Source organism: Canis lupus, chromosome 20, assembly GCF_003254725.2.
Source record: "Canis lupus dingo isolate Sandy chromosome 20, ASM325472v2, whole genome shotgun sequence".
Taxonomy (NCBI): Eukaryota; Metazoa; Chordata; class Mammalia; order Carnivora; family Canidae; genus Canis; species Canis lupus.
In genome coordinates, this window is record NC_064262.1 from 39,722,572 (window position 1) to 39,735,852 (window position 13,281).

The window sequence follows — 13,281 nt, forward strand, 5'->3', positions numbered from 1 at the left end:
GGCTAGAGTGAGGAGAAAACAAGGACTTTTTGCTTAATGGTTAGAGAATTTCTGTCTGGGGTGATTTGTTTTCTCGCTACATAAATCGTTTTCCCCCTTTTAAAAGAATTCCAGTATAGTTGGGGTGCCTGGGTAGCTCAGTCAGTTAAGTGTCCAACTATTGATCTCAGCCCAGGTCTTGATCTCAAGGTTGTGAGTTCAGGCCCCACTTCAGGCTCTAGGCTAGGCATGGAGCCTACTTAAAAAAAAAAAAAAAATTCAGGATCACCTGGGTGGCTCAGGGGCACCTGGGTGGCTCAATGGTTGAGCATCTGCCTTTAGCTCAGAGCATGATCCCAGGGTCCTGGGATCGAGTCCCACATTGGGGTCCCCACAGGGAGCCTGCTTCTCTCGCTATGTTTCTGCCTCCCTCTCTGTGTCTCTCATGAATATATAGATAAAATCTTTAGGGCAGCCCCGGTGGCTTAACGGTTTAGCGCTGCCTTTGGTCCGGGGCATGATCCTGGAGACCCGGGATCAAGTCCCACGTTGGGCTCTCTGCATGGAGCCTACTTCTTCCTCTGCCTGTGTCTCTGCCTCTCTCTTTGTGTGTCTCTCATGGATAAATAAATAAAATCTTTAAAAATAGATAAATAAAATCTTTTAAAAATTCCAGGATATTTAACATACAGTGTCATATTAGTCTCAGCTATACAATGTAGTGATTCAATACTTGCATGCATTTCTCAATGTTCATCACAATAGGATGCCCTTTTTTTTTAAGCTTTTCTTTATCTTTTTGAGAGGCAGAGATAGAGCTCAAGCAGTGGGGAGAGGGAGAATTGGGCTTCCTGCATGGGACTTGATCCCAGAAACCTGGGATCATGACCTGAGCCAAAGGCAGTTGCTTTACTGACTGAGCCACTCAGGCACCCTAATTAGGGTACTCCTGAACCTCTTCACCTATTTCACCCACCTCCTCTCTGCCTGGGGTGATTTTAAAGTTTTAGAACTAGGTAGTGGTAATGGTTACAAGTAGCCAAACTATGGAAAGAGCCCAATGTCCACCAACTAATAAATGGATAAAGAAGATGTGGTATATATACACAATGGAATATTACTCAGCCATCAAAAAGAATGAAATCTGGCTATTCCCAAGGACATGGAAGGAGCTACAGTGTATTATGCTAAGCAAAATAAGTCAGAAATACCATATGATTTCACTCATGGGGAATTTCAGAAACGAAACATGAATGTATCGGGGTGGGGAAAGAGGGGAAAACAAACCATAAGAGACTTTTTAAAAAAAAGATTTTATTTATTGCAGAGAACGTGAGCAGTGGTGGGGGAGTGGGGAGGGTGGAGGGAGTGGGAGATGCAGACCCCCATTGAGCAGGGAGCCCAACAGCTCGATCCCAGGACCATGAGACCATGACTGACTGAGCCACCCACACACCTCACTAAAGACCTTTAGAGAACAAACAGGATTGATGGGAGGGAGCTGGGGGGATGGGCTAGATGAGTGATGAGCATTAAGTAGGGCACTTATGTTGAGAGCACTGGGTGTTATATGTAAATGATAAATCATTTAAGGAATTCTCATGAAACCAATATTGTACTGTATGTTAACAAGAATTTAAATTAAAATTTGAAGGGAAAAAATGGGCAAAAACTTAAATAGAGATTTCTCCAAAGATATCTGAGTGGCCAATAAGTACATGAAAAGGTGCTCAATATCACTAATCATTAGGGAAGTACAAATCAAAACTACCATGAGATGCCACCTCACATCCATTGGGATGGCTACTATCTAAAAAATAGAAAATAAGTGTTAGGGAGAATTTGGACAAATTGGAACTTTTGTGCACTGCTGGTGGGAATGTAAAATGATACAGCCATTGTACAAAACAGTATGACAGCTCCTCAGAAAACTAAAAATAGAATTACCAAACGATCCAGCAATTCCATCTCTGTATATATACGCAAAATAACTGGATCTGAAAGAGATACTTGTACACCCATGTTCATGACACCATTATTCCAATAGCTAAAAAATGGAAGCCACCCAAGTATCCATCAATGAATGGATTCATTATCAATGAATGGATAAGCAAAATGTGTATAAATGTAAGGACTATTAGGTGGCCTTAAAAAGGAAGGAAATTCTGTACTATGTTACGATATGGATGGACCTTGAAGATAGTTGCTAAGTGAAATAAGCCAGTCACAGATAGTGTGGTCCTGATTTCTGTACATGTGACACACCCAGCAAATGTTTACTGAATGAAAAGAAAATTACATACTACTTCACATTCTTTAGGATACCCATCCTAAGTTTTGTTTTGTTTTGTTTTTTAAGGAAAAACCAATGCTGGCTATAATGTGGAGAAATAGGAACTTTGTACACTGTTGGTGGAAAACAGCTGTTGGCCCCTCAAAAAATTAAACATTACCATACAGCCCAGCAATTCAATTCCTGGGTATATACCCCAAATAACTGAAAACAAGTACTCAAAATACATTTTTAAGAATGATCATAGGAGGGACGCCTGGGTGGCTCAGCAGTTGAGTGTCTGCCTTTGGCTCAGGGTGTGATCTTGGAGTCCTGGGATCAAGTCCCACGTCGGGCTCCCTGCATGGAGCCTGCTTCTTCCTCTGCCTGTGTCTCTGCCTCTCTCTCTCTCTGTCATGAATAAACAAATAAAATCTTTAAAAAAAAGAAAAACGATCATAGGAGCATTATTCATAATCTCCTAAAGTTGGAAACAATTCAAATGTCCATCAATAGGTGACTGAATAAACAAATCATGATGTATCTGTACAATGGAACATCTTTCAGCATAAAAAGGAATGAAGTACTGATACATGCTATAATTTGGATAAACCTCAAAAACATGCTAAGTGAAAGACAGCAGATATCAAAGGTCACATTTTGTATGATTCCTTTCACAGAAATATCCAGACTATGTGAATCCTTGGAGACAGAAAGAATCTAAGTATTTGCCAGAGGATCGGTGTAGGGATGAATAGTGATTATTTAGTGTGGTGGGGGGGTGTTCTTCAGTGGGTTATGAAAAAGTTTTGAAACTACAGAGAGGTGGTGGCTGCACAATATTGTGAGTATACTAAATGCCACCGAATTGTACACTTTGGTTATTTTAATGTTTAAAATAGTTATTTTAATGTTATATGAATTTTACCTCAATTAAAAAAAATAGGGATCCCTGGGTGGCGCAGCGGTTTGGCGCCTGCCTTTGGCCCAGGGCGCGATCCTGGAGACCCGGGATCGAATCCCATGTCAGGCTCCCGGTGCATGGAGCCTGCTTCTCCCTCTGCCTATGTCTCTGTCTCTCTCCCTCTCTCTGTGACTATCACAAATAAATAAAAATTAAAAAAAATAGAATTTATGACCACATCTGTTTTAGCTGTTGCGGAGTTTTGTGGCAAGTAGTGGTCCATCTTCCAGAGAACTGGCCCCAAGTTCCTAAGAAGGCAACCACACCTGTGGATGAGGGGTACACAGGATCTCTCTACTGTTTTTGCAACATCCTTTGAGTCTATAATTATTTCAAAATAAAAATTTAAATGAAAAGTAAGGCCATCTGTGATCATGGCTGTCCCATGGCTGCCACTCTTAGGTCTGGCACTCATAGACTGACCACTCTGAGTCCCAGCACTCCTTCCCTGTCTGGCTACCTAGGACTGCCATCTGTCCTGAGCTTGCAGCTGTGGACACGGGGAATTCTTATTCTCAGGAGTTGGCCGAGGGCCAAGTGGGTACTCCCAAAGATGTCAAGCTTCACCTGGATCTGGGACAATGTAACCTTAAGCTCTCACAGCCTCTGAGATGGGACTGGCTCTACCCAGTGTTATGGACCAGTTGAGTCCTCAGGACACGGGGGTTCCTGCCTGCACTCTGTAGGTGGCAGAACATGAAGGCAGAGACACCAAGGGGGATGGGGCCTGAGGTTTGGGAGATGTAGGGAGCCACAGGAGACCATTGCCTCCAGCTCACATGTGTCCCTCCCATGGCTTCCTTTCTCAAGAAAGATACCTGCTGGGGCACCTGGGTGGCTCATTCAGTTGAGCATCTGATGACTCTCGGTTTTAGCTCAGGTCATGGTCTCATGGGTCATAGGATGGAGTCCATGTCAGTGGGCTCTCTGCTCAGCAGGGAGTCTGCTTGAAGATTCTCTCCCTCTGCCCCTCCCCCCACTCACTCGCATGCTCTCTAAATAAATAAATAAATAAATAAATAAATAAATAAATCTAAAAAAAAAAAAAAAAAAAAACCACCTTACTCTAACAGAGGCCAAATAGACCCAGGAGTTTCTGGCCCATTTTGCCCGTGCCCTGCAGCTGCCAACTGTCGGGAGGCAGGACCGGGAGCTGGCTCAGTCTAGCTTCACTTTCACTTTCACTTCCCCTGAAATTACAGAGGAACCAGGAAGAAAGCCGTGGCCAGTAGTGTCCTTTACTCCCAGACCCGGAAACTTAGTGCCTATTTGCACCAGCTACAGTGAGGCACTGGCCTCTGCCAGCACAGCCTCGCATACAGTGACCCTATCTATAAGCACCGCAGACTGCTGTCCAGCCTCAGGCCTGAGGATGGATGTCCTGGAGACCTCCAAGTTGGTGGATGAGGAGCTATATTCACGGCAACTGTGAGGCCCAAGGTGGGGAAGGGGGGTGGGGTGGCCTTCTGACTTCCAATCTCCTGTCTACCTTTCTATTCCTCCTCCACAGGTATGTACTGGACATGCCGGCCATGCAGAGAATTCGGGAAGCCAAAGTCCTGCTCTCAGGCCTCCAGGGCCTGGGGGCTGAGGTGGCCAAAAACTTGGTCCTGATGGGTGTGGGCAGTCTCACTCTGCACGATCCCCACCCCACCTGTTGGTCTGACCTGGCTGCCCAGGTGAAGGTTGGGGGGTGAGGGAGCTACAGGTCCCCAGCCAGGGTGGGGATAGGGTCCAAGAGAAATCTCCTTGCTCAAGCCAGACTGGGTCTCTCTCCAGTTTTTCCTCTCAGAGCAGGACTTGGAAACAAGCAGGGCTGAGGCATCTCGAGAACTTGTGGCTAAGCTCAACAAAGGCGTCCAGGTGTCAGTCCACACAGGTGACATTACGGAGGAGCTGCTGCTGGGCTTCCAGGTACCCCACCCCCACCCCACTCTCCAAGTGAGCCCAGTCCCTTCCTCTTGGCCTGAGCTGAGCAGTGGTTCTGGCCTTGGTGATCATGGGGTTCACCCAGGTGGTGGTGCTAACTACCTCGAAGCTGGAGGAGCAGTTGAAGGTGGGCACTTTATGCCATGAGCTCGGAATCTGCTTCCTGGTGGCCGACACCCGGGGCCTGGTGGGGTGAGTGAGGCTACCTGCCTAACCTGCCACATCACAAGCAGTGATAGGTCCCAGTGCTGCTCCGAGCTCCAGGCTGGCTCTAGTGGTCCTCCACCCAGCCCCAGGCCTATCCCACCATCCCCTTCTGATTGTAGTCCTCAGTCCCACCCTTCTGCTTCCTCCACGCCAGGCTCCAGACCTGCTCCAGTAAATCCCTCAAATTTCAGCTTCTAAGCCTCTCCCAGCATTCCTTCCCCAATGCTGGCCCTCTGGACTTGCCCTCGTGTCGCCCACCCTTCACTGCAAGCATGGGGAATAACCACTGGGCCAGCTTAGTAACCCCTACCATCACACCACAGGCAGTTATTCTGTGACTTTGGTGAGGACTTCACCGTGCAAGACCCTACAGAGGCAGAACCTCTGACAGCTGCCATCCAGCATATCTCCCAGGTGGGTGCTGAGGTGTGGGCACTCACCTGCTAACTAAGAGGAGCACCCCTGAACCAAGCCACTTCTTCTCCAGGGCTCCCCTGGAATTCTCACTCTGAGAAAAGAGACTGATGACCACTACTTCTGCGATGGGGATTTGGTGACTTTCTCAGGCATTGAGGGCATGGTTGAACTCAATGGCTGCGATCCTCGGCCTATCCGCGTGCAGGGTAGGCCAACTCACTCCAACTCCAGGCTCAATGCCCAAGCCCCCACTGGGTGCACACACAGCCTGGTCCTTGGGGATAGGTTCTCCCTCCAGCTTCCTCAGTATGGGGCAAGGTCGATGACACAGACACAAGTCAGGATAGAATATGAGGAACTATTCAGGTTCAGAGGTCATACTGACTAGACTGGATCTTCCCTAGAGGATGGAACCTTGGAGATTGGGAACACGGCAACTTTCTCCCGTTACTTGCGAGGTGGGGCTGTCACTGAGGTCAAGAGACCCAAGACTGTGAGCCATGTGAGTGCAAGTACATCTGAGGTAGGGGAGCTTGGGAACTTCAAGCGGCCCATGGTATTCTGAACCTGCCCCTGAGCTGAGTACTTGTTGCAGAAGCCCTTGGCTGTAGCCCTGCTCCAGCCCCGTATTGTGGCCCAGAGTCCCCAGGAAGTTCATCGTGCCCAGTGCCTCCACCAGGCCTTCCGTGCACTGCACCAGTTCCAGCACCTCCATGGCCGCCTGCCCAAGCCTTGGGATCCTGTGAGTGGCCCCATTGCTTCCCCCGCAGCCTCTGTCTTATTGGGGTCTCATCTGCCAGGAAGCAGCAATTATCATCTCACAGACCTGAGTTATAGTTCCAGAGGCAATTTCCCATTTACATAAAGGAAATGATAGCACTGTCCCCAGATCAGAGACCGGGTCCCTGAAAGTACCAGGCACAAAGCCTGGGGACCCCAGCCGCCGCCTCCCCCTCAGTTCTGGGCTGAAATCTCTACCCATGTTGATGGAGCCTCCATGGGCATTGTCTAGGCATCCTCTGGTGGAGCTGCACAGAGCCTGGTGGGGTGAGTGAGGCTACCTGCCTAACCTGCCACATCATGACAGGTTTGGGCCTTCACAACCAGGGTCTGCTTCCTCTTCTGTGGAAATGAGGGATGGTTGTGTGAAGGGTTTGAGTGGAAGATGGAGCTCAGGATGGGGCTGTTGTACCCACAGAGTTCTACCCCCCAGGTTGATGCAGAGATGGTGGTGGGCCTGGCCCGGTCCCTGGAACCACTGAAGGGGACAAAAGGAGAGCCGCTGGATGAGGCTCTAGTGAAAACAGTCGCCCTGAGTAGTGCTGGTGGCTTGAGCCCCATGGCAGCCACAATGGGTGCAGTGGCTGCCCAGGAGGTGCTGAAGGTGGGCATGGGCATGGGCAGGGTAGGTCTAAGAAGGGTGTGGAGATCAGTGTGGGTGTGAGAGGGCACCCAGCGCCAGACAGCAGCCCTGGAGGCTTGGAGCTGACAGAAGTTCCTACATGGAAGTCCTGACTTCTAGGCAATTTCCAGGAAGTTCATGCCCCTGGACCAGTGGCTGTACTTTGATGCCCTCGACTGCCTTCCAGAAGATGGCGAACCCCTTCCCAAACCAGAGGACTGTGCCCCGGTAAGAACTGGGGTAGGGGTGCAAGCCTTCTCCAAACCCAGGACCAGGGAAGACACAGGAAGAAACAGAGATCCTGACCTGGAAAAGTTAGTGTAAGAGGGAGACACAGCACAGGCCAGTGGCCATCACTGACCCCTGTCTGTGTCCCCTAGAGAGGTTGCCGCTATGATGGGCAAATTGCAGTGTTTGGGGCTGGTTTTCAGGAGAAGCTGAGCTGGCAGCACTACCTCCTGGTGAGTTCTGAGGTCCAGCTGGGGGTGTTGGTGGGAGGGTCAGGCTAGGCCCTCTGGCTAAAGCTGCTCCTGCTGGCAGGTGGGTGCTGGTGCTATCGGCTGTGAGCTGCTCAAAAGTTTTGCCCTAGTGGGCCTGGGGGCTGGGCCCAGCGGGGGCGTGACTGTTGCCGACATGGACCACGTAGAGCACTCCAATCTCAGCCGTCAGTTCCTCTTCACAACCCAGGACATTGGTGTGAGTGCTGGCCCCTACGCACATCTTGCATCCTGGACTGTCCTTGCACAATGCCTGCCCCCTGCCACACACACCCCCACACCAAGCATCTTCCTGTTCTCTTCTCAGAGGCTGAAGGCAGAGGTAGCTGCAGAGGCCACTCACCGCCTGAACTCAGACTTGCAGGTGACCCCACTCACCATGTTGCTGGATCCCACTACAGAGCATATCTTTGGGGACAACTTCTTCTCCCGTGTGGATGGCGTGGCTGCTGCCCTGGACAGTTTCCAGGCCCGTGAGTGCTTGACCTTGAAACTCAGCCCCTTATTCAAAGCAGTGTCAGCCTCACTCCTGATCCTCTGCCCCCTTGCTAGGGAAGTATGTGGCTGCTCGCTGTACCCACTATCTGAAGCCACTGCTGGAGGCTGGGACGCAGGGCACCATGGGCCATGCTTCAGTGTTCATGCCTCATGTGACTGAGGCCTACAGAGCCCCTACGTCGACTTTAGCTTCTGAGGAAACTACCTACCCTGTCTGCACCCTGAGATACTTCCCCAGCAGAGTAGAACACACCGTGCAGGTAGGAAGCACCCCCAGAGACCCCTGCCCCACCCAGCTCAGTCCTCAGCTATAGACCTGTTCCCTACCTGACGCCTCATGGGTCTTTTCTCCCCCATAGTGGGCCCGGAACAAGTTTGAGGGGCTCTTCTGTCTGTCTGCTGAGACCATCAACCACAACCAGCAGTAAGGCCACTGAGAGGAGTGAATGGGATTCCAGAGCCCCTAGCACCAGAGTCCTCAGGGCTTCACCTCAAACCTCCTTGTCTCTCTGCAGGGTGCTTACTTCTCTGGCAGAAACAGATGGGCCCCAGGTGCTGACTCTGCTGCAGGAGGTGCTGGGCATCCTGAGAGAGCGTCCACAGACCTGGCAAGACTGTGTGCTGTGGGCCCTTGGCCACTGGCAACTATGCTTCTGTTATAGCATTATGCAGCTGCTGAACCATTTCCCACCTGATAAAGTGGGTATCTAGGGACCAGGAGGCTGAGGGTTCAGGGGGACCAGACTGAACCCAACCCAACAGTTTCCATTTCCCTAGGTGCTGGAGGATGGAACTCTTTTCTGGTCAGGTCCCAAACAGTGTCCCCAGCCCTTGGAGTTTGATGCCAACCAAGTGAGTGGAGATCCCAAGATGGGGATGTGACCCCTCAGAGCAGAGGTGGGCACCTCTGCATTCTGCAGAGATGCACAGATGCTGAGGGAGGTTGCCATGTTGTGCACCTGTGGGTGTCCACATTGTGAGACAGAAGCAGGCACTGAAGTGGATAGGCGAATGGGAGGTGAGCCCCACCCCTTGCACCTGTACGTGCTCACTCACATCCACGCATCTGCCCATGCTCTTGGTCTGACTGCAGGACACACACCTCCTCTATGTGCTGGCAGCTGCTAACCTGTATGCCCAGATGCATGGGCTTCCTGGCTCACGGGACCAAACGGCACTCAGGGGACTACTGAAATTGCTGCCATTGCCTGTGCCCCAGCACTTGGCCCCCAATTCTCCTAATGACCTGAAGCTAGCTCCAGCTTCTGCTGAATATGGTGAGGTCCCTGGCTCTAGTCCCCCATGCTGCCATCCAAAGGTCTGGCCCTATCCTCAACCTACACTGCAGAAGGAAAAGGGGGCCTGCGGGCCCTGTGACCAACTCACTATCTCTCAGGCCCCCTGAGCTTGCTTCTTTCAAGATTTGGGCTCCTCCTCTAGTCTCTCAGTAGGCCCTCTACCTGCTGCCCACACCCTACCACCCCTGTTCCCATGGCAGATTCTCAGGAAAAAAAAAAACAAAACACTGGGCCCTGGAGAGCACCTAGCTCCAGTCCCCAGGTGAGGACAGAGTTCTGCAGATGTGCACACGTATGCATGCACGTGCGCATACATGAGTGGGGCTTGGGCTGCTGGAGAGACTGCAGCATCGACTAAGGGGTCTCTCTGAAAGTGGTCGGTTTAGGCTTAGGAGAGACCAAGACTAGATCCAAAGCTCCAGGAAGAGTGCAGACAGTGGGGACTAAGAACTGCCCAACACCCCTTTCGTCTGCTAGGCCCTGAGCAATTAAAGAAACTGCAAGAAGTCCTAGAAGTCTGGAGCGGGAGCCCTCCCCTAAAGCCCCTGAAGTTTGAGAAGGTAAGAGTCCAAGGAGGGGTGAAGGGCCAAACTGGGGAGGGGCAAGATCTAAGAGGTAGCTTTGGAGTCCCTTGGCCTGAATTCTCCTCCTGGCAGACACCCAAAAGCAGATCACTTCCCCTGAGCCTCAGCTTCCTTATCTGATAAGTGGGGAGATGCAAGCATCCACCCCACAGAATTCTGGGGAGTCCTCTCTGGGGACATGTGGTCAGCCATGGTGAGGAACTCTGGGGCAGTGTTAACACTACTGTAACTCGGGCTTCACAGGACAATGATAGCAACTTCCATATGGACTTTGTGGCAGCAGCAGCAAGCCTGCGAGCTCAGAACTATGGGATCCTCCCTGCCAACCGCTCCCAGGTAACTCTGCCCCTTGGGGCTCAGGCCTGGAGGTGGGTTTCAAGCCCTGGCCATACACCTTGGGTCCAGACTAAATCTCTTGTCCTTGGCAGAGCAAGCGAATTGTGGGCAAGATTATCCCAGCCATTGCCACCACTACAGCAGCTGTGGCTGGCCTGGTGGGCCTAGAGCTATACAAGGTGGTGGGCAGGCCCCGGCCCCTCAGTGCCTTTCGCCACTGCTTCCTGCATCTGGCTGAAAACCGCTTCAACCGCTGGGTACCTTTTGCCCCAGCCATCCAGAAGGTGAGCCCTTGACACCCCACCCCACACCAGGCCTGGTGTTTTCTTGGATCTACCAAAAACAGGTTCTACTCTGGCTTTGGGTTTGCACCAGAACCCAGACTCTGGATGAGTCCTTAAGACTCTCTCCAGCCCCCTTCCTGCTGTGAAGCCAGACTGGGACCTGTCAGACACAGGAAACAGCCATCAGCCACCCCCACCCCGCAACCCTCCACTGCCCTGGGTCTGGGGGTTGCTGCAGCTTTAACTCATTAGTGGAGCCAGACATCCCTCACGGCCTCCTCCTTCTAGTAAAACCCCTAAAGGGGAGGTGGAAGGGAGGGGGTGACTAGAGCCCTAGCCTCAAACAGAGCCTAACTTCCTGCCTGTATGGCACTGGGATCCTGGCCTACCCCCTCTAAGCTGAGTTAAAGGGCACTGAGCTCACCACCGCGGGTGGGGATGTGTGTGTTCATTTCCCAGATGTGAGTGCACCAGGGTCTGGGCATCCCCGGCCCTATGGTGTGTGGGCATGGAGGGAGCATGCTTGTACATCTGTGTGCCAGATGGGAGTACAGCACTCTTCTTCAGTGTGGGCGTGCATGGGTGTGCATGTGAGTACACATGCAGGCGTTCCTGGCCGTGTGTGTGTGTGTGTGTGTGTGTGTGTGTGTTCCTTTGAATGCAGAGCTGTGAATGCCCCTGGCTGTGTGCCCAGGCTCAGCAGTAGCTGGTATGTTCTTAGGGCACAGGAGAGGGGGTGGAGAGAATGCCCTCACCAGGGTAGAGGGGAGAGGTCATGGGCCAGCACTGGGCTTTTGCTGAGCAGCCCTGGGGTCCCTCAGGGCACAGTACACAGAGCCCCTTTGTGCAAGGCCTCTCCTCCAGCTATCACATAAGCTGCCTTTGTCTATGGTGGAGGGGGAAGGGGCAAGGGAGGATCCCCCCAACTCACCTCTGGCCTTGTCTCAGCTTGACCCCACTGTGCTTTCGGGGGGGGGGTGGCTGTCAGGGCCCCTTTCTGGCCCCTGGCTGCCTGCCATCCTCAGCAACAGGCAATAGAACCCCAAGACTCTTGAAATAGGGAGGGCAAGGGGACAGGAAGAAGAGGCCTCTGTGGACTGTGTCCCTGCTGGGGACTCTTAGCCAGTGGGGCCTAAGCAGTCATTGGGCCCCTTGATCCTCAGTGCCCATGTAGTCTGATGCCCTTGTAATATAGGACGAGGGGGCAGGGTGTACCCCCCAGCTCCCAGCCTTGCGTTTGAGGATCAAGCAACTTTATCCATGAATGCAGTGGCCCTGCTCCTGCTTCCTCAGGAAGCAACACCCACCCCCTTACACACACACACACACACACACACACACACACACACACACAGCCTGTGTGATGGATTGCCTGTTTCCTTGTGTGTGTGTGTGGGGGGGGGCATAGCTCCATTTCCTGTGCTGGCCCCAGCATAGGCGGAGAGGGTGCTGAGACTCTGGGCCCAGATCCGACCTTCCAACCCCACCCCCCTGGCTTCTGTTTCCTGCCTCTAGTCCAGCTCCTCCTCTAGGAAAGGGGCCATCAGCTGCTGGTAATGGGTAGGGGGAGGGTGTGTGTGAGAAGCTCCTCCTGCCCCCTCCCCCCCAGTTCCATCACCTGACATGGACCTGTTGGGACCGTCTGAAGGTGCCTGCTGGGCAGCCAGAGAGGACCCTGAAATTATTGCTGGCCCATCTCCAGGTGAGCCCCGTTCCTCCTTGCCTTCAGGCCTGGCCCAACCTGGCCTGGCTGGCAGCTGACCTGTCTTTCACTAGGAACAATTTGGGCTGAGGGTGAAGATGCTGCTGCATGGGAGGTCCCTGCTCTACTCAGCAGGATGGCTGCCTGAAAAGCAGGCGCAGCGCCTAGCCCTCAGGTGAGCCCACATCTGGCTTTAGCCATGACTTGTTCTGTTCCTGGAGGTTGGAGGTGGGAGACCGAAGTCTTTGTTCTTCCCATCCCCATTTGGGCCCCTCACACCGTCCTGAGACCTTCTTTTGCCAAATGGAGCCAGCAAATGGGCTGGGGGTGGGGTGAGGATGGAAAACTTGAGAAGGGGCCTCCAAACAGCCTGCTTGGCCAGCTCCACAAGCTCCCCCACACTCTGCTAAGCCCCCCTTTCACAGCCCACTCCCAGGGGACTCATAGCTTCCTGCCTCCTTGCCCGCCCTGCCTGCTGCTCCTAAAATAGTTTCAGATGTTTCCTGCCTTGAGCTCCTCCTGCCCCTGGCTTAGGCTCCTTACAGCCCATCAGCACCCTCTGGTCCATGCCCAGTTACTCTGCCTACCACTGCTCACCTAGCCAATCACTCTCCCACCTCCCCCTCCCCCATACTACCAGGGTGACGGAATTGGTACAGCAGGTGACAGGCTGGATACCTAAGCCAGGGCAGCGGGTACTGGTGCTGGAGCTCAGCTGTGAGGGTGAAGATGAGGATACTACCTTCCCTCCCCTGCACTATGAGCTGTGACAAGGCAGTAGCCCTATTCCCTGGCTCTATCAAGCCCTGCATCCTGAGCCCATAGTAGGCACTCAATAAATACTTGATGAAGGAGGGTGTGAGTGGAATGGATGGATGATGAAACACAGGGCACAGGGTGTAATGCACAGGG

At 52.4% G+C, this 13,281-nt stretch overlaps 1 protein-coding gene across 3 annotated transcripts; it reads left to right on the plus strand.

Moving 5' to 3' along the window:
- The first annotated feature begins 4,405 nt into the window (after positions 1–4,405).
- UBA7 (ubiquitin like modifier activating enzyme 7) lies at positions 4,406–13,223 on the plus strand. 3 transcript variants are annotated; one of them, XM_035703174.2, is made up of 24 exons: positions 4,406–4,643; positions 4,726–4,894; positions 4,995–5,129; positions 5,230–5,336; positions 5,675–5,765; positions 5,839–5,974; positions 6,173–6,270; positions 6,364–6,510; positions 6,967–7,152; positions 7,291–7,398; positions 7,551–7,631; positions 7,711–7,866; positions 7,975–8,140; positions 8,220–8,425; positions 8,525–8,589; positions 8,681–8,864; positions 8,943–9,017; positions 9,259–9,442; positions 9,941–10,023; positions 10,291–10,383; positions 10,476–10,667; positions 12,277–12,369; positions 12,444–12,544; positions 13,010–13,223. In XM_035703174.2, the coding sequence occupies exons 1-24, from the start codon at positions 4,588–4,590 to the stop codon at positions 13,137–13,139; spliced, it is 3,042 nt and encodes a 1,013-aa protein (XP_035559067.1). In that variant the 5' UTR covers positions 4,406–4,587; the 3' UTR covers positions 13,140–13,223. The 3 variants fall into 3 exon arrangements, with proteins under 3 accessions (XP_035559067.1, XP_035559068.1, XP_025311676.1); XM_025455891.3 differs by having other exon boundaries at positions 4,407–4,643; positions 6,982–7,152; XM_035703175.1 differs by lacking the exons at positions 12,444–12,544; positions 13,010–13,223 and having other exon boundaries at positions 12,183–12,319.
- Positions 13,224–13,281: the final 58 nt, after the last annotated feature.